This window comes from Ambystoma mexicanum, chromosome 1q, assembly GCF_040938575.1.
Source record: "Ambystoma mexicanum isolate Mex_15411 chromosome 1q, UKY_AmexF1_1, whole genome shotgun sequence".
Classification (NCBI taxonomy): Eukaryota; Metazoa; Chordata; class Amphibia; order Caudata; family Ambystomatidae; genus Ambystoma; species Ambystoma mexicanum.
Genome location: NC_090922.1, coordinates 859,544,867 through 859,564,948, shown reverse-complemented (window position 1 = coordinate 859,564,948; position 20,082 = coordinate 859,544,867). Strand labels below are relative to the sequence as shown.

The 20,082-nt window shown below is 43.6% G+C and overlaps 1 protein-coding gene across 1 annotated transcript in view; it reads left to right on the top strand.

The window, feature by feature from the left end:
* Positions 1-20,082, top strand: part of NEK7 (NIMA related kinase 7) — a 1,199,876-nt gene that overhangs the window by 164,821 nt on the left and 1,014,973 nt on the right. Inside the window, exon 2 of the mRNA XM_069641506.1 lies at positions 14,322-14,408. Within this exon, the coding sequence (XP_069497607.1) occupies positions 14,352-14,408 (57 nt within the window). The 5' untranslated portion in view covers positions 14,322-14,351. The remainder of the gene's footprint in view (positions 1-14,321; positions 14,409-20,082) is intronic.

Below are 20,082 nucleotides of genomic sequence, written 5' to 3'. Positions count from 1 at the left end.
TCCGGCTTCCATGAGAGCGGACCTGGAGTGGTGGTCGTCTCTCAGCAACCTGTCGGTGGGGGGTGGGGTTTCAAGACCCAGCCCCTATTGTGACGGTCACTACGGACTCTTCCCTTCTACGGTGGGGTTCGACGTTGGATCTTCTTCATGTCTCGGATCTTTGGTCGCCTCAGGACAAGCTCCTCCACATAAATCATCTGGAGCTTCTGGCGATCTTCCTAGCGCTCAAGGCGTTCAGACTGATCATTGCCAACAAAGTGGTCCGTATCCACACGGACAATGTGTGGTGTCAATGTATTACATTAACAAACAAGGGGGCACCAAGTCTCCCCCTCTCGTGGACCTGTCCATTCACATTTGGGCGTGGGCGGTTCTTCATGGTGTCTGGCTACTTGCAGTACACATTCCAGGCCAGCTGAATGTCACGGAAGACTCCCTCAGTCAGCGGACGATGGTCAGCTACGAGTGGGAATTGAAGGCGGAGATCCTCTCATGGATTTTCCTGCGTTGGGGCACTTCGGAAGTGGACCTCTTCGCAACAGCGGTGAACAAGAAACATCCACTGTATGCGTCCAGGAACGGGCTGGGGGCCTCCTCTCTGGGGGATGCTCTCGAGATTCCATGGCACAACATGAGGGCTTATGCTTTCCTGCCCCTTCCTCTGGTTCATCAGACGATTTGCAAGCTGAAGAACACAGTGAACTGTTCTCTTCTACTCATAGCTCCGTGGTGGCCGGCCAGGTTTTGGTTCTCCGAACTTCAACACCTGTCGGTGTATCCACCGATCAGGTTACCGGTGAGCCCCAATCTTCTTCACCAGGGGGAGTGACAGCTGTGGCACCCCTCCCCACAATCGCTCAGCTTGGCAGCATGGTGTCTGAATTCAGGTCTTTAGAACATCTTAGCCTGTCTGCGGATAACATGCGTATTATTCAGGCAGCCAGGAAACCCTCGACTAGGTCCCAGTACAGAAGCAAATGGCTCAGGTTCTATCATTGGTGTTTAAACAAACAGCTGGACCCAAGGGCGGCTACAATTGACACGATACTGTCCTTTGTATCCCACCTAGCAGAGTCAGGGAATTCACATTCTGTCATGCAGAACTCATCTTTCGGCGGTATCCGCCTACCTACCTACGGACCAATGCTCTTACTCTCTGTCTAATCCAGTGGTTAAGAGACATTTTGCAGGCTTGACGCGCCTTTATCCTCCGATTCGTAGTCCGCACCCGTCGTGGGATCTAAATGTGGTCCTTACGGCATTGTGCCATAAACCTTTCGAACCAATGGCCACGGTGGACCTCCAGCACCTGTCGTGGAAGGTGTCCTTTTTGGTTGCCGTTACTTCAGCAAGGCGCGTGAGTGAGCTCTAGGCTTTGTCAGTGGAGCATCCTGTCTTGGTTTATCACAAGGATAAGGTGGTCCGACGGACAAACCCTGCTTTCCTGCCGAAGGTGGTTTCAGATTTCCATCTGAACCAGTCATTCTCCCTGCCGGTCTTTTTTCCGAACCCCGCTTCAGAAGCAGAAAGGGTTCTGCATTGCCTGGATGTTAGAAGGGCTCTTAAGTTCTATCTGGACAGAACATCCGAATTTAGGAGCGCTTCTCACCTGTTGGTGACCTTTGGTAATCCACAAGATAAGCAGGCCTCTAAGGCGACTATCTCCAGATGGATCGCTGCCTGCATTACGGAGTCTTACACCGTCCAAGGACTGCAGCCTCCTAAAGGTATTCATGCACACCTGGTGCGGGGCAAAGCAGCCGCGGCTACTTGGGCCTCCCCATCGGCTTTTTGTAAGCATTATTGTCTAGACCTGAGCTCCATATCTGAAGTTCAGTTTGGTCAGGCTGTGCTGAAGAACCTTTTTAAGTAAGGGTTTTCCCATCCACCCATAGTTCCTGTAATGGAATCTCCCATAAATATGGAGGAAAGGGGACGGGACGTAGGAGTATAACCAGGTTACTCACCATAGTGACCACCTTACTCCTAGTCCATAGTCCCCTTTCCTCCATACGCCCGCCCTCTGTCCCCTCTAATAAGGTTCCTCTGTTATTGCTTAAAGGTCTTTGACCTGGCGATAGAAAAGGACTGATGGGCGATGCGCAGAGCTGAGATGGGCGGGGCTACGGCTGCGTGCCGTGCCCCGCGTAGAAAGAGATGAGGTACTAAAATGTTTGCAAAATTTTGGATGCTTTTACAAGGTGCTGCGGTCCCGTCCAACAGGACAGAGGAATGTCCCATAAGTATGGAGGAAAGGGGACTATGGACTAGGAGTAAGGTGGTCACTACGGTGAGTAACCTGGTTAGTTTAAAACAAACTTGTGATTTCAAAATATCAGCTAGAATACTTATTCAAGATTTTAAACCTTGGGATAAAAACCGTTAGCACATAGGTTACTCTCAATAACAGGCCTCTTAGCTTGCAACATTTGATCTCAGTTTATACATGTTTTAAAGTTTAATCCTGCAGGCTTCTGACAGCTGTCACTCAGGCGGCTGAGGGTACTGCACCCAAATTTTGACAGATTCCACAGGCAGGCAACTTTTGCTGTGGCTGTTTCTTTGATACTTTCAGCTTTTCAAGACATTGTAAGTTCACAATGATTTCTTGAACTGATTGAATTGTAGCAGCCAGTAAGAATTTTGGATGTTTAAGGGTGTTTTGTGCCGGCATTCTGCAGTTTCAGCAACAAAGAAAAAGGATTTAAAGCAAGATTTTGGGGTTTCCTGTAGCAGAGCATGGCTTTTCCCTCTGTACTCCATTTTCACTTGTTGTGGAGCGCAGTGACATATTTCAGGAGTGAGATCTCTGTTCCACCACTGACAACATGCGTGGTAAATTGTGCTTTGCAGAGTGTGGTTTTCAGAGGTGTTGGCGTGCGCAAGGGTTTTGCGGCCATTTTGATGTTTCTGGCAGCATCAGAACACAGTGATGCTGCATGGCAGAGCAAAAATGGGTTGAATCATCCCACATTTGTCCCTGGTTATTTTTTCGGTCTTTTCTTTTTCTACAGCAAATTACGTGTGTCTTTGGCTTTTCCACTTATGGTGGTTACATTTTAGGCGCAGTTTCTTTTTGTTGATCACTTGCTCCTTCAAACCCTTATTTAAATATGAACAATTTAATACACCAACTGTTCCCACCTCGGTGGAACACACGGACTAGAAATGTCTTTGCATAAGAGTGTTAACCTAGCCCATACAACATTGTGACATATTTTGCAATTTACGCTGAAATGTAGCAATAACCATTGAGTTTGGCATAACACTTATTTTATTAATTTTTTTTAACAAACTTTTGTCTTTGATTCAGTCTCCTATGAAGTTTAATATTTCATTATTTTATTCCTTATCATTTGTGTTTGCTTAATTTTCTGATTACTAATAATGGGCAAGTTTTAATATTTCAATTTAAATGCAATACTCTGCAATGTGAAATGTCATTTTATTTGCATATTAGTACAACTACAGTTCCATTTGAGGATTCCCCCTCTTACAGAGCTTTTAATTCCTCTATTTTCTTTTGAATTTGTAATTTGGATGCCTTTTGCAATTGGATGTGTTTTATAGCTCCTGAAGAATATTAGCATTGGTAAACACAATTCAGGTTCCTTCCGTGCTGATGGCAGCAGTATTTATTTATTCTGCAATGTAATTTCCTTCTCCATTGTATGCACAGAGACACTCTGAAAATCATACCTCTGTTATTTCACCACTATTATTTCTTGTCGATATTTGTCGAATGGTAAAATCATATGGAACCATCCATATGCATCCTTCCTTCGTTACTAGGGTGGTATGAGGTCAACTTGAACAAAGAACTCTAACGTTTTATATAGACAGAGCCAATGTTTTTTGGACCCAACACTAACAAGTGTACCAACCTTTTAAGACGTAGATGCTTGATGGATTGTCTCCTGGATTGTAGAAAGCTATTCAGTACAGATGATTGTGCCTCATATGTGCTGCACGCTGAAGCAGTTTGGGCTAAGGCAGTATTGGTTGGTTTTCAGTAGCCTGTACAATGGGCTGCCATTTTCATTTCAGCTTCATTTCGGTGATTGTTACAAATAAAAAAATAAAAAATTAAAATCAAGATATCACCTCGAAGCATAAAAAATCACAAGCCAGTAATAAAATCAGAACAAATTTAAAGGGATTTATTAAACTAAGAACAAAGTTTAAAAAGAAAAAAAAAAATTCCTTTGCGCCTTCAGGCAATTATTAGACAGTAGTACAATTCAAAAGTACCAGTGTGCTTAAAGTGCATGGTGGTTTAGATTGAGGAGCTAGTTACTCCACACCTGCAACCCTACTGCGGCCACAAGGGAAGTCTGAGAGATGTTACCCATTCCTTTCTGACAATCCACCGATCAACTACAGGAGCCCATTCTCAAACCCATCGGGCGTATAATATACATGGAAGGAATTCCCTTTTAACTCGGGGCGGTTTGGTAGTCCAAAACGTAACCTCATACAGTTTCACAGTGAAATACCTTCAACAGTGGTCAGTCCCATGGAGTGGCAATCACTACTTGCATCATGGATCTAATTCACACATTTGCATCTTCCTTCACCAGGTTCTAATCGCAAACGACCCTGTGGTGAAAGCATGGCCTGCTAATGCATAGGCAGCCACTTGGGCGTCTCCCTCTGCAGTCTGAAAGTGTTGCTGCTTGGCTGGTAGTTCAAGAGCAGACCCTCAATTTGGCTGGGCTGGAAGTCGGGTAGGGTCCCCAGTGTGTCTCCTTATCTCCCAAACCCTCATCCCTCCTTTAGTCCAGGACATCTGCCGTGTCTTCTTTAGTCCAGAATGATGGATCAGAAAGGAAAGGAAGCCCATATTATCTTCCTCTACAGTGTGCATGTATGGCATTTCAGAAATGGAGTGGTAGAGGTGTCTGTATTCAGCTCCATGTGGTCACATCTTTCCTCTGTATAATGCTTGTTCCCAAAGAGCTGACGGAGCAAAACCCTTCTTTCTTGGCATGGAGCGCAATTGCTCCCATCTCCTCCAGTGTTTTTTGCTTGACATGGGCCGAGAGGAAGGAAAATAGATAGTGAGCACTAACTCCAAACAGTTAGTACCTTAGTACCCACACCATCATTCTGCAAATCTTTGGCATACGTAGCTTCTGCCCTCCTTCCAGCTCATGCAAAAAGCTCCCTAGGTGGCAATGAGGGGTAGCCATTGTCTGAGCAACAGAACTGCACTCTGGATGTACATGAACACCTCTATATTTCCTTTTGACCTCAATGTGGCAGCCCACTAACAAAAGGTAGAGAAAGTATGGCTGCTGAGGCTTGAATTTGCCTGGGAGAAATGGGTGTGTATGTCACTTCATTAAGCCCCATTTTAAAACTCATTGGTATTTCTAATGCTCTCATATATCTGGAGGAAGAGGTATAGCATCCTACAAAATTGGATGCTAAACAACATTAAGTATAAATCCCAAAGGGCAATATTGTGGTTTTGAGAGAAACCGTGCTTTAGCGAGTTGACTTTACTGATTCTAAATTATCACATTTGCTTCACACTTATTGATTCTGCAGATGAAAGCAGAATCTAGTGAGAAAAACTCCTCACTTGAAAATCTATAGTTTATCTGTTTCCATATGGACCACGAATTACCAAGATGTTTTTCATGTATTGGCCTTTGTAAAGCACACAGTCATCCCAAAGACCACAGTTGCCCCAAGTGGTTTCCTTAGTGCTAAGGCCTAAAGTGAGACTCGTAATGCTTGAGTAGATGGTAACTTTGGAGAACAAATGCCATAGTTTTACCAAACTCCTGTTTTTTTCTTTTCTTAGAAATCACCATATACAAAACAAGAGTATTCCTAGAATTACAAATAGCTAGTTGGTAATGCTTCCAAGGATCTGCCAGGTTTGGTACCTTCTGCAACTGGTCACTAGCTCCAACATTTGCCAGTGTGCATTGACCCACCATCCTTTTAGATTCATAGTCGAGTTGCATCCCACCCTCTGGAATTCTTTACTACTTATATAGTGATTTGCTTAACCCTGATTGGGGGGTGAGGGAGGCAGGGTCATACCATTTTCACTCCCGGAATGAGTAAATAAACTCATCTGTTATGTTTCCATTTTTCCTTTTCCAATATACAACCCTAGTTTCACAAACAAGCCAAACCTAATCTACATTATAAGCATCCTCCTTCGTTTCTTTTCCAGTACGCTACCAGATTTCAGCCAATCCACTTTCCCACAAATGCTTGTGTTTCCCTGGCTCTGTTGTCTCCCTATCATTATGAGAAAATGCATGTTGTATGTGAACTTAACACATTAAGTTCTGGAGACGAGAGATACAGTCCTCATGATTTAGCGTGAGCGCTAGACTTGCAGCTGCTTTTAGAATTAATTAACTGGTGTATCTTACATATATGAATGAATGCTAATCACAATGAAACTGCACTCCTGGAATTTCTTATTGCAGATGATAATTCTCAATTAAAAACAAGACCGTTTCACAGTTCGAAATTGATAATCAATGAGGAGGAGCTAAAACCAGCTCCTGGGTGTCGGGCATCACCCTGTTGGCTGGAACTACCGCAAGGGAACCAGAGATTCTCCCTTAACTTTCTGTCCCTTTTGTATGAACCCTTGTGTTTAAATGTGTATTAGATGTATTCCAATTCTTCTTTATTAACATTCTCAAATACTCAGTCAATGTTACGTTTACATGTTTGAACGGCACCAGTTGGCCCCTGGAGCCAAATGTAGCTCCTGATATGGGTCGGTTTCAAGCTAACCAGGCCCTGCTATGCTAGAAACAGGAGCTAAAAAGCTGACAGCTCCCCTCAATTTCAAATCCTGCGTTTGTAATATTGGTGTGCTCTTGTAATGCGCTGACTCATCACTGTTTTTTTTTTTCAAAGTGCCTATTGTTTGTTGTCACAGATGGCACAACAATCGCTCCAAATCTTGGAGGTGGATCAAGGGTTTTTATTGATGTTTTAGTAGTCTCTCTCTCTCTCTCTCTCTCTCTCTCTCTCTCTCTCTCTCTCTCTCTCTCTCTCTCTTCCCTTTCTCTCTTTCTCTCTCTCTTCCCTTTCCCCCCTCCATCTTTTGCCTGACCTAGGTTGATGCAGAAGGTTTAACTCCGCTCCTTACTTTTCTGTCTTTTTCTTCAGATGTTGTTTTTGTATATTCCCTTTGAAACTTTCTAACTTCCTCTACTCCAAACAGTTGAGTGGTCTACTGGGATTTTGGGAATTTAATGCCCTGCACTCCTCGCTCCACGCTTCTGTCCTGATGACTTCCACTCTTTCAAGGCCTTGTCTCTACCCTCCTCTTCAATACTTCCTCCTCCACACTCTTCCTCCTCAGCACTATTAGTCCCTCCTGTACACTATTACTACCTGGTTATCTTCTTCTCGCTTAGTATAATTTGCAGCACAATCACGCCCTACCTACACTTAACTCACTTACCCACACCTGCCACTCTATCATGCACTCACACTGAAGTACCACTTCCACTTCTTAGCCAATTCCTCACATTCTCCATAAATTGCCTCTACACTCTCACTCCACGCGCGCTTGGTCATCTACCTCCTCCCCTCTGATCTCACCCGATTAACTGAAACTTCCTGCTTATATTCACCCCATCTCTTCTGGTTGTGGACTTCAATATCTGGAAAGATTGGGACGCTTCTCCAACCAAAGGTGAGGTGATGTACTTAGTCCAATCGTTGCTGTGCCGCACTGCTGTCTCTGCAGTCCTCCCAAAGTTGATAAAAGGGCTGATGGATCATGTCCAGAAGTTGGTCGGAGGTACTACTGGTTGCTCCGGTCTCTCAGCAATATCACACTCTGTCTTCTCGTGTTGACGACTGATGGTGTGTTGCCCATCTACTAATATCCATAGCAGATCCTCCATGACGCTCGACGGTGGGGGTTGTAACGATGGGATCACTTTTTTAATTTCATCCTCGTTTGTTTGTGTAGTATGAAGAGTATCATAGTATCTTTTTAAAACCTCATTTATGTTTTCATTTTCCCTTAACTTTATGCCGCCATCCTCTTCTATCCTATCTCTGCAATTTCCATAAATTCCCAATAGCCCAAGTTAGAGTTCTGCTCAGACGTTGCCCTTTGCCATAGGCTACGGCATCCGCTAGCCCTGTCCAATATTTAACCTCATTCTATGCTATTTCAGTGAATTCCCTTTTTGCCTCCAGTAATCTTTGTGATACAATGTCACCTCCCACTTTGCCTGCTCAATTTCCAATTACTTTATTTCAGCCTGAAGATGTACAATATGTGCCATCTGAGATTTCAATACACTTTCTATGTCTTTAACAGACTGGGTATTGCACCGCCAAGTATTCTTAACTAGGCCCCAGGGTAACTGGGACGAGGAAGGACAGGGTTGTTTTTATAATGAGAATTCACTCTGGTCGCTCACATAACTGTTTGCATTTTCCTTTTGTTTGTTTTGTCCCTCCAACACTCGTTATTGTTATTGCCCCTTTCTCCTCCACCCTCCCCTCTGGTACCTGTAATCGTGGTTCAATGGAGGTAAGTCACATTCCCAGGAGTCTGGTGTGCCACGAGCCGTTTCCCAGTTCGGATGGTGGCTCGGCTCTCCTAAGTGATCTCAGCAGGTTCCCACAGCTCTGCTGTGTATCATTGGGGAACAAACGGGCTTTACTTATTTTCTGCGCTGCTCGCTGCCAACACGCGTCTGGAACCACTGACTCAGGTCAGAATTGCGTGCTGCCTTGTCTGTATTGCTTGGGTCTTTGCTCCTCTGCTCCTTTGGGTTGTGCAATAACCATTCATGCCCTAGTTTGGCAGGGACAATAATCGTCTGTTACAGCCCTATGCTGCTGGCACCACTCAGAGAAGCCGAACCACCTGATAATACCTGGCAGGCTGAGGTGAAGTGGGAGTCAGTCTCCCTTCCAGTTCTGGCAATGCATGTTTAACATGCTTGTCGGCTGAATCCCTCCATTCCTGCTCTGCAGTCGCTTGTGTTGTCTGGGGCCGCCAACGGCTATCAAGTGGCAGCCTTTGGTTTTTTCCAGCTCACAAGCAGAGTTTTTTTCTACCCTCCCGGGGAAAGCGCTTCAAGGTTTCCACTTGAATGGATTTTGTGCTGTGTCTGGCGACATGGTGGTGATTTTGGAAGACGGGGCTGCTTTCACTGCTGAACATCTTAGTTTTTGCTGGCTCTGGGACGTTTACAGTGGTTTGCCACCATTCCCTTTAAACATGGGACATTCTGGTTCAGTCTTCTCTTCCTGCACAAGTTTCCTTCTTTCCTTTTGTCCATGTCTCCAGCTATCGAACAACTGACTTTCTCTGCTTCTTCCACACCATTTACCCCTCCACCCCGCTGCTACTACCACTACTGCTTCCACTACAACATCGTTCTTTTTTTATTGATTTCTCTGAGAAACACAGAAGAAGGACTAAAACATTGTGTGTAGCTCTCTGGCTCCATATAGGGCCTCCCCGTCTCAGTATTATACTTATTTAATCCTTGGGCGGGTGTTTCTTTATTGGTATCTTGCAAAGAAAAGCAGATGATGCCTTTAGGTTCATTGCAGTGTATAAAAGCTTTACCTTTAAGGTGTAACTAACATGGACCCAATCCCATTTTCCCCACAACCGCCCACACGAAGTCTCACTGACCCGAGTCGAAAGCCTTTTTCGAGTCTAAGGCATGAGGGCCGTCTAAGAGTGATCTCATCCCCCGCGCGTTATGCACTCTCTGTAAATTCTGACTGGTTGCCCGACCTGGAAGAAAGCCGCATTGATCAGAGTGTATCAATCGATGGAGCACCTTTGCTAATCTGTTTGCCAATACTTTTGCTAGTATCTCAGTTTCCCTATTCTGGAGTCGTATAGGGTGATCTTCGGGCAATCCCCCCTTCTGGAGACTGTGTCTAAATCTATTTAGCATAGCCGTGCATACCTTCTCTCCCGCCTTTTTCCAGAGCTTGACCGGGAGGCCATTTGGGTTGGAGGTCTTCCCAGACTGCAATTGTGCTGTTGCTGATTGCAGTTCTTCTATGGTGGTCCCAGATTCTAAGTCCCGATGTGTCACTTCGGCTATTATGGGCATCGTTTGCTTTCAGGTATTGTGTGCGCCCCTCTCCGTAGTACTAGGCGAATGCGTCCTCCACCTTATCCCGTTTCGTGCAGAGTTCACGATCCATGTTGGCTACTTATCTCACCCATCGGGACCCTTCTCTTTTTTACAACCATGCTAAGAGTTTACCTGATTTCTCACCAAGTTCATAACGTCTCACTCTCTTCTCCCAATATGCTTGTTTGGCCTCATCTGTATCCACGTTCCTGTATCTAGCTGTCACCATTACCAATTCCCTTCTGGATTCTTCTGTGTTTTCGCTGATGTGATCTCCCTCTTTCCTGTGAAATTCTCTTTCCAAGTTGGTTGAACTGCGTTTGTCTCACTCTGTAATGTCCAATTGCTACCATTACGTTCCCCTTACCACCGTTTTATATGCTTCCCAGATAGTGATAAGGCTAGCTACCATACCTTCATTCAATGTTAAATACTACTCTGTCCTTACCTGTACCTTCTCTGCAATGACAGGGTTGTTTGTGATAGTAGGTATTCAGTCTCCAAATTGGTTCCCCTTTTGGCGCCCATCCAGCTACTTGAAATGGAATTAAGTGTAATGACTGTATTGGTTCACATCAACACATGGCTCTGCTCTGTTGCCTGTACTTAGGTTCAATGTAATTGATTCAACATTTTTTAACTAAAATCGTATGTGACTCTGATGTTTGAGTAGAATTGGTGCATAGACCAAGTTAGAGTGACTAAAAAAGGTACTTTTGTTTGTTTTTCTGGAACTATAGAATTCGCCCTGAAGGAGGACTGGAAATCGGGTCCGAAATGCATTGGCAATGGCAATTTGCTTGAATTTTGCCTCCTCACTTAAAGATGAACATTTGAAATTAAAACTATAAATAGAATCATAAAGGACTCTTTTGTCTATCTACCTATCTAGTCGGAGAATTAACTGTTATGGACTATTTTTAGCAGTGAATGAACTGAATAAAATTTTGCAGTAGTCTTTACTTCACCATTGGCGAGCCAAGGTTCGATGAATGATTTTCATCCGACATACATTTTTTTGCTTACAGTTTTTACAGTATAAGTGTATACTGGGCTTTTTGGATTTCGCCATTAATTACTTAAGGAATACTAAACTATGTGTTCAACTTGAGTTAACCAGCAGTGCCCGCCCCTACTTTTTGTTTTTGCCCATCCAGCTACTCTCATGCATAAGTGTGCATGATCCGAAACCTCTCGGTAGGTATCCTACTTCCGTCACTCTACCCATTCATGTTTCGGGGATGAAAAAATAGTACAGGCTTGAAAGTGACTTGTGTGCACTTGGGACAAAAAGGAGTATCCCTCCTCCGTGGGATGAAGTCCCCTCCAAACATCCCTCATTCGTATTGAGTTCACAAGTGTGTAGTTTTGTGTTAGCAGAGGCTGCCCTTCCTTTATAAGTGGATCTGTCCTGTTCGGGTTGCATAGTGTCATCTCCTCCTATCACCGTTGTGTCCGCCCCATGATTCATTAGTAGTGTCTGTATCGTGTTTAGAATGGTCAACCGTAATGGAAGTGGTACATAGACATTTAGGAGGGCCACTGATTTCCCCTTTCCACCCCCACAGTTTCCAGGTGACTATTAACGTATTGCCCACCCTATTCCTTGTCTGTTTGCTCTTACACCGGGCCTCGTCCCTTCGACAACCCCCTTACTGTGGCATTTATCCATAGAGGTTTTGTGCGCCAGTGCCTGTGGATATGTAATATGTGAACATTCAGCTTTGCCATGTAAACTCCCCTCTTTCCCTATACTTCGCTCCCCCAACTAGAAGCATCTGTCATCTTTAACCAATGAAAACCTTCAACATCACTCATAGGATCGGCCCACTCTGCTCTGACAGTCCTTGGATACTGTAAACCTTCTGCGTTATGTGACTTTTCTTGTGTCTGTTTTTCCTTCTACCTTCTATGCTTGTTCCTTTTGTGTTTCTTATTTCAACCCTGAGAAGTTCCGTTCCCGATTGCTTCTCCTGCGTCTTCTCTCTGTGGTGCTGGGACGGTGTCCCCCATGGGGTGTATGCTGGCTCCTGCGCCCAAGCCTCCACTGGGGCAGCAAGGAATTGTACACCTTGGACCCATCATGTTCAGTGTGGCTGGATACAGTATTGTGTATTTCAATCCTCTGTCTCGCAGTTTCGGTTTTTCCATTTTGAATGACTGACGTGCCTTCTGGACTGCTCTAGTAAAATCAGTGTAGCCTGTCACCCTTGCTCCATTTACCATTATTGTTCCCTTCTGTCTAGCTAATTGTATGATCAAGTCCCGATCTCGCTAATTCAGTAGCTTAGCTATTATTGGTTTTGGAGAGCTCCCGGCCGTGGTGCTCTGCCTGGCTGCGCTCTTTCCGATGAGAAGAAATTGGAAACATCCATTGGGCCCACCCAGTCCTTTATCCAGCCTTCCAGGTACGATACCATTGACTGCCCTTCTGTTTTCTCTGGGAGGCCAGTTATTCTTTAGTTACTTCTCCTGGCCAACTGCTGTGTTTTGGAGCACATGTTTTGCACCTCCTTTTTCAGCAGGCTCAGAAAATCTTCAATTTTGGAGATCCTTGTTTCAGTTTACCCCACTCTTGCCACCACTTTGTGCAGGTCTTTCTTCAGGCCTGTATCCCGACCCATTGCGTCAATTTTATGTTCCAGCACACTTTTTGAATCCTGTATGGCTTTCAGGATTTCCTGTAATGAGTGATTAGGGAGAGGTGCTTCTTGCTGGGCCAAGCCATGTCTGTCTACCTCACTAATCCGGGACCCCGTCAAAGTCAGTGTGTTAAATGAGTCAATTTTGGCTTGAAGGTTTGCCATTTTATTTCTTTCCTGTTTCCTGGCCATGCTACCCTCCCACCCCCCCATTTGGCCTTTGGCGCCTCAAGGCACTTTCGTTAGTCGTCCCTTATATGGTGCTGAAGTATATGGTGTTAGATTTTATTTCCTTCAGTCCTCTGGTCTGTCTTTGGGCTCCTCTGGGGTCATACACCCCCCCCCCTGTTCTTGTTTCTCCCACTGCACTGTGCTCTCCCCACTCTCTCCAGCCTGGGCCGGTATCAGAGTCATTCTCTGGACTTTGTTTCCTGGGTTCTCCCTTGACGCGATCAAGGGTGTGAGTTTTCCCTGTTCTCCCGTGTTTGGTAGTTTTCCTTGCTTTTTGTTGTACCTTCAATTCATGCTTGGGGGCCTATCCTTCCATCTATGCCCTCTGTGCTTACTGGTAGGTGGAAACCCACAGGCAGTGGAGCATCTGGTCCCTTCCCCTTCGCTGATGCCGAGTGGTCCCGCTGAGGTTCCTCAGCCTCACATCCCACCAGATGCTCATGGTAAGCGGTTCTTGTCTCAATAACCCTTCTGGAGTTGCGGGTCTGGTACATCTCCACCCCACGTCGGCATCCCCTCTCACTTTCTACACCACCAAAGCCTCCTCTGTGCTGCAGCTATCAGCGCTCCAACGTCGCCAGAGGTAGGAGTGGCAGTTGGCCCCTCAGTGGCGCACTGGCGCCCGCACCATTGTGCCAACCCTCGCGGTCCTATCCCACACAGTCAACCTCAAGCTACCATATTCAGGTCCACGCCGCCAACCTCAGTCTCCTTTTTCTCCTTGATCTTCCGGGTTCCCAGGCACTTGGAACCCGCTCAGGTTCTTCTGGGGTGTTTTATGCTTCAGTTTCTCTTCGAGTGGTGTACATCATCCCATTTTTCAGGAGTTTATGCATGGCTTCTTCCCCTGTCAGAGCGGACCTGCTACTCCCTGTGACTATTCCATTTCATGGCTCAACAGTGCTCCAATCTTGTGCTTTTGATTCAAAAGGATACGTGTAGGTACTGCAAATGTACACTTTCTCTTGTAACCTGCAAGTAGTCGGAATCATGACATTTTCAGTGGTAATGCTAAACAAGGTATTGCATCTGACCTCATGCTACACTGTACAGTAACAGTAATATGTTATTCATTACTGTTGGAAAGTTAGTGTCACTGTACTATGTATTTTCTTTTTCCGATGTGATGTATTCGTTGGAGAAGAATGCTCTACGTTCATATGCACATTATTATGTTTAGTTATTTTAGATGGTCTTTAAAATGTTAATTTTTAATATCATTTAGATTTTAGAATTAATATGTTTCTGTATCTTAAAGGTAATGTGAAAGTCTCTCATTGCAATGAGCACTGTGTTCTCCAAATTACATTACATATACCTATTTTCTTTGCAGAACTAAAAAGGGTAGATTTTATTTGGTCCGATGGATGAACAGTCACAAGGCGTTCAAAATCCTCCTGCCCAACAATTCCAGACACAGGTATTGTTCACATAGTGACAATTAAAAGATCTGTTGAACATGAGGACATATTATTTATTAGTTTCGGATGTGTTGTGATGTATGTTGAATGTGTATTTTCAGCCGCCCACTGTGTCATTTATTAACCTTGGAATGTGAGCTGGCAGAAATGCCCTAATTTACTAGACATTTTATAGACTGATCCTTTGTGCTGGTGCTCTTATCCATACATGATTTATCATACATTAGTTAAATCGATGTACATTTTTTAAAAGGTCCTTTTCTAAAGGCACTGAGGGCTCTGTTGGTGATGAGGGAAACAATTGATCAGTTGGCCTTTGTTCAAAAACATTTCCAACAAACAAATGACCTGTTAAGTACTCTTCAGAAAGCAGCGTATTTCTAACAACCAAAGATTGTTAAAAAATTGCAATTGCAGTGGAAATATCATTTATACTATGAAGGAAAAAAAAGAAAAAGAAAATCAAACTACTTTTGTCTATTTTTATTTAGGGGGACAGCACAGCATAAAGTAGGAATCCTCTTTTTGTGAAACCTGGCTAACTTAAACACCTAGGTAGATGTTTCCAACTTACTTGCTTGCGCCTTACTGCCCACACCAAAAAAGCAAGTGTCATCATCGGAAAACTAAAATTAAGTATAGATGAAAGCCACCATGAGCCTGGCTTGTCCGACAAATGTCTTCACAATTCCTCTTATGTACTTCTCGCTCTCACACCCAGATCTGATAGCCACTTTTACTCTGTCCAATAAAGTATGATTATAAATTTCTATGTCTCTTACATTCTAGATAATGCAAAGTGCACTTGCTATGTTGAATACAATTCTCTTGAATTGCCTCCATCTCTGGAAATACGCACTATAAAGTCAATTATCGACTTTGATTTTTTTTTAAAAAAGCATTTTCACCAAAATATTTTCTTGAAGAGTACAAGTTAAGGCTTGTTCCAAGCCTTAACCTCAATTTCCAATATATATTTGTTCTCTGTAGGTGACTGTGCATTTGGACCCCGCACCAGGAACTATAGTTGGATTCATGAAGTCCAACGCCTCATTGAGCTTGCAGAAATGTGTGAACACCAGTGGACACAGAGTACTAAGTCCGTGCCAGCACGAGTCTGTGTTTGACCAAGTTTGCAACTTCTCCAAGTATACCTTTAAGTTTTTGTAGAACCAAGTTGCCAGTAATGGGCCAACCTGAACATACTACCATGAATCAGCACCTATGAAATCAGCCTGGTACCTTTCCTCACTTTGTTTCCTTCACAGCCAAACGCGTCACACACCCTCTTTTATACTCCTTCACACCTTGACTCAGTCCCTTCTGTGGAGAACTAGAGGCAATGCTCAAACGTAGATCAACAAATCATTACTTTGTGTCAGTTTAATTAGGTTTGGGGATTGGACAAAAGAACTTGGGACAACTCCAATACTAAAAAGGGACTTTTATATATGAAACAGTAAACAGTTTCAGCGCAGGTTAATGAAATTGGTGGTTCTTGGGATCCGATTCTTTCAATTTATGAATTTAAAATAATGCCTAATCTTTATGTCCTTGCTCCCTGGATTCCCTAACGTTATAAAGAAAGTTCCAAAGGATTGGCTATCATAAATACCCATACTCTTAATCAGTCAATCATCCACCTGGCTGACCTTATTCTGTAAAACAAGACAAACTCCAGAAGATGATCCAAAACCTACTCTTAAAAGTGCTGCCATGTTCTGAAGAAACAAAATGCAAGTATTCTTCTAGAAAGGTTCTTGTAGCAGCTTCTCAGTGTGGTCTCTCTTTTTGGCCAATCTGATTTCACCTTGCTTCTCAAGGCCTCTCCCAGGTTTCAGGGTTTTCTTTACTTCAGGCTTTCCTTCAGCATGTTAACATTAAGTTGTCTCCTGTGTCTAGCTGCCCTCATAAGGGAGAGGGGGTGTTCTGCCGACTCGCCACACATCACTCTTCACACATTATTTAAATATGCTAATTGTCTTCCTTCCAACCTTTTTTTTTCTTCCTCAAACACAGTGCAAACATCATGGGTTTGCTCTTGGACCTCTTCTTCATCTAGCTCCTTAATATCCTGGCATTGCTAACAGTTTCCGAGACAAAGCATCATCTATAAAATGGTCTTTAACAGTGATGAGCTACAGAACATAAATCATTTCCAGCATGCGGGCAACCCACCTTGCTATTTGTTTCAAAATTGGGGCAATGCGTGTGCCCTCAATCACACCTCTGATAGGTGTAATGTTGCTGTGGAAAATAATGACCATTGACTATTCTGGTGGATTGGTGAAAAATGTATTAGTACAAAGCAAGCAACAGGACAAAACAAACTAACAACCGTACAGGACTTCGACACAAGTGAGAACCCCCCTCCCTCCAGGCACTGTTCTTTTGGAACACATGCATTTCAACAGAAGGGAATGTCCAGACAAGGCAAGGAACCCTACTGAAACAAAGTTACAATCAGGGAACAAAGCCCCTCTAGCCAAGTCTTTGATACCATCTTTGTTCTTACATGTAAGACAGTGCAATCAGGAAGGACAGCATAAAGGGATACATTTCCTCCTCAAACGTTCAAACGTTCACACACAGTATCAGGCAGGCAAGCTCTCTTACAGTCTGATAATTTCTGTCTACTAAAGCTGCTTTTTGTAAGGAAGCGGGAGCCTAAAACACACTTACATATGCCAAAAAGGAAACGCGTCAGAAGCAAGAGATGTGAAGGTAAGCATGACTACACACTAGGCGAAGAGCCCTCATCGCAAAGACATGTGTAGTAAAGCCTCACCTCACAAAAGCAAGAAACAATTGTTTAAACATGGCAGTCTGCAGCATCTACAATTTCCAATTCCAGACTTTCCTCTGCAATCTCCTCCTATGAGACCTTCACTCCAGTCTCATAACATACATCTTTGGGGAAACAATCGTCACATCCAAGCATATCATGAGCTAAGATTTCTTCCATAGCATGACAGCAAAGTACTTGGGCAGTCTGAGAAACTTCAGAGCAGGTGGCACATGCTCAATGATGGAGACACTTTCAAACCATTGACTGACAGGACAAACCTAGAATTATGACCAGTGTTATGATTAATATCTGACCAATTGATGCACTCGTCCGAGTAGACCCTCAACCCATGACTGAAATGTCCAGGGAGCCTTCAGGCTAATGTGAATGAGGCTTACAGTGTGACTAATGTGGGTGACAATGGGGGAGAAAAGAACACGTTTGCACTCCTGACTAATTCAGGAATCAACCTGTTTAATAGTCTTAAGGTTGATAGTGAGGTGCAGAGGAGAGTTTCAAAATTACTTTTTCCCTCTTTCAAAAATGTGTATATATGTGTATATATGTACAACTCTGTAGCCTCAGTTGAAGGGCAAGTGCCCGAAACACGTGTCAGGCTACCTCAGTGACAATTAAATTCACTATACCACTTTGGACTAAATTTGTGTTTATGCGCAGTGTGTTTGCAAAACAATTGTTTAGCAGAGGAGAAGGACACAACCCTGACATTAGGTTGTGAGTTTGGGAAAACTGAACGAGGGAGGGTATCCACAGGTTGTGGACCCCTCGCGTCCCCTGCACACTCAGTTACTGCCAAAAGACAGTCAAAAGGTATATTTTTCAGACATAGATTCTATGCAGCAATGTAAGTCATTCTGTTAAGGAAATTGCTTTTATAAAGAGAATAGTTCTAGTGGTAATTCTTTTACTGATGTAATGAATATTAGGTCTATCTACAAAGTAGGCATTAATAGAAATGTTTTCATCGGTAGCTATGTATTGTATTTTATCAAAGTTTAAAGCAAATGGTCTTCACTGATATTTCTAAAAAACAAATATTTGTTTATTCACAAATATGGTTCTTTTTTGTGGTTGCACAATTTCACGTATTAACATACATCCTAATTTCTAAGTAAGAAACTCAAATATGATACAAAAATGTGCAGATATGTAGCAATCTCTGTTATTTGTCACAGGTAATGATACATAATATTCATAAAACTCTACGCGTTTCGGGAAACAATCCCTTCATCAGGAGTGGGTATTAGGATTTCACAAAGTCAATTCAGGTCCATAAAGCTTCTTCTTTTTCTAAGCTTCAAAACAGGATATCTATAAGAGAAATCACAATTCTCAGAATATACACGCTTCAAATTCCACAGCTATTAGTCTGTAATTAGGTCTGCCATACATTATAGCATTTCCTACCTCGCAATGTTGCCCCGAGGTTGGCTCTAATACTGTGATGACAGTAGTTTATTCAGAATCCCTTTCAAGTGGATCACCTATGAAGAAGTGAGTTTCCTTAGTTCTTAAGTATTTAATACATATTGGCTGTAAATGCAATAGAGGGGATAAGGAATAGAAGAGAGATGTACCTTCATTATCTGGGTGTCAAGAGTTCTCGAAGGGAGGTATGAGTACCACAGGTTCCAGTATTGCAAGGTTCAGGGTATTCTCAACGACTATAGAAGATAAGAAACAAAAAGCCAAATGGGGTTCTTGTTGTAAATGGAATCAGAATTATGCATGATAAATGAATCATCAATGGGTAGTAAAATAGGGGCAGCTTACCTGCGTAGTGGCTTCCATAGGTTAATTAGTGGTCTAGAAACTTCCAGAAATGTGCACTATTTTCAAAAACGTCTCTTAAAGTTAGATGGCACTAAAGTGACTTACAAAGGAAAGTGTTCTGTGTTCCAAACAGTCTCCTAATGTGGGGAGACAAAAGGTAGTGGGCATAAGTTTTCCTACTAGTGTTGTGATGGAAACAAATAGTGGATAGAAGTCCAGAATAGTGGATAAAATTCCACTGTCAGCCTCACCTTTATGGTTCAATATCCAAATGAAGCTCTGGCTCCTTTTCAGGCATCATCTCAGGGAAGGGAAACCACTCCTTATGCACGAGTCATGCTGCATTGGAAACTCGCAACAGCGAGTGCAAAAAATGGCGTCCAACGTCAAGGACGCGATGACGGCACGCGCGTCGAGACGTCACATGTAAACAAGTGACGTCATCGCATGACGTCATCGCGTTACTCAACGCGGAAGGGCTAAAGTCGGAGTTAAGCACAGACCCATCCAGGGATGGATGCGATTTGACACATTAATAATATGTAATGGATTGAAAAGGGTTTGGGTGTAGACCCATCCCTCTACTGCATTAAATCAAAACTGATGCTAATGGTAAGGTTAGGGTGTAATCTCATCCAATGTAGGGTAGCTAGATCTCTGTGAATGTTGTGACAATGTCAGTAATATTGATTGAGTTACTGGGTATGAAAGTACAGCACTCATGCAGGTGGAGTTCAGAAGGAAACCCCAATAATAACCTGAGGGGAGAAGCCAGCAGCACAAAAACCCCTCCAAGGCTGTCCGGATAAGATTCTAGCAATCCAGCAGACATATGTAATAGGAGGTAACCAAATTCGATAATCGGCAAAAGTAGGAAGGGCTCCAGGAAGTAGACACAAGGCGAAAAGAAAAAACAAACTCGGGAATCAAGAAAAGGGGGGGAAGGTGGAGACTGAAGGAATGGAATACTGGCAGGCAAAAAAGGAAGTCAGACAAGTGCGGGGAACGGGCACAGAAATGTAGATACAGGGGAAGCATTGAAGGCAATCCTTACTGAAGGGTTGCAGTGCTCCGAGCTGATTGGGACGCCG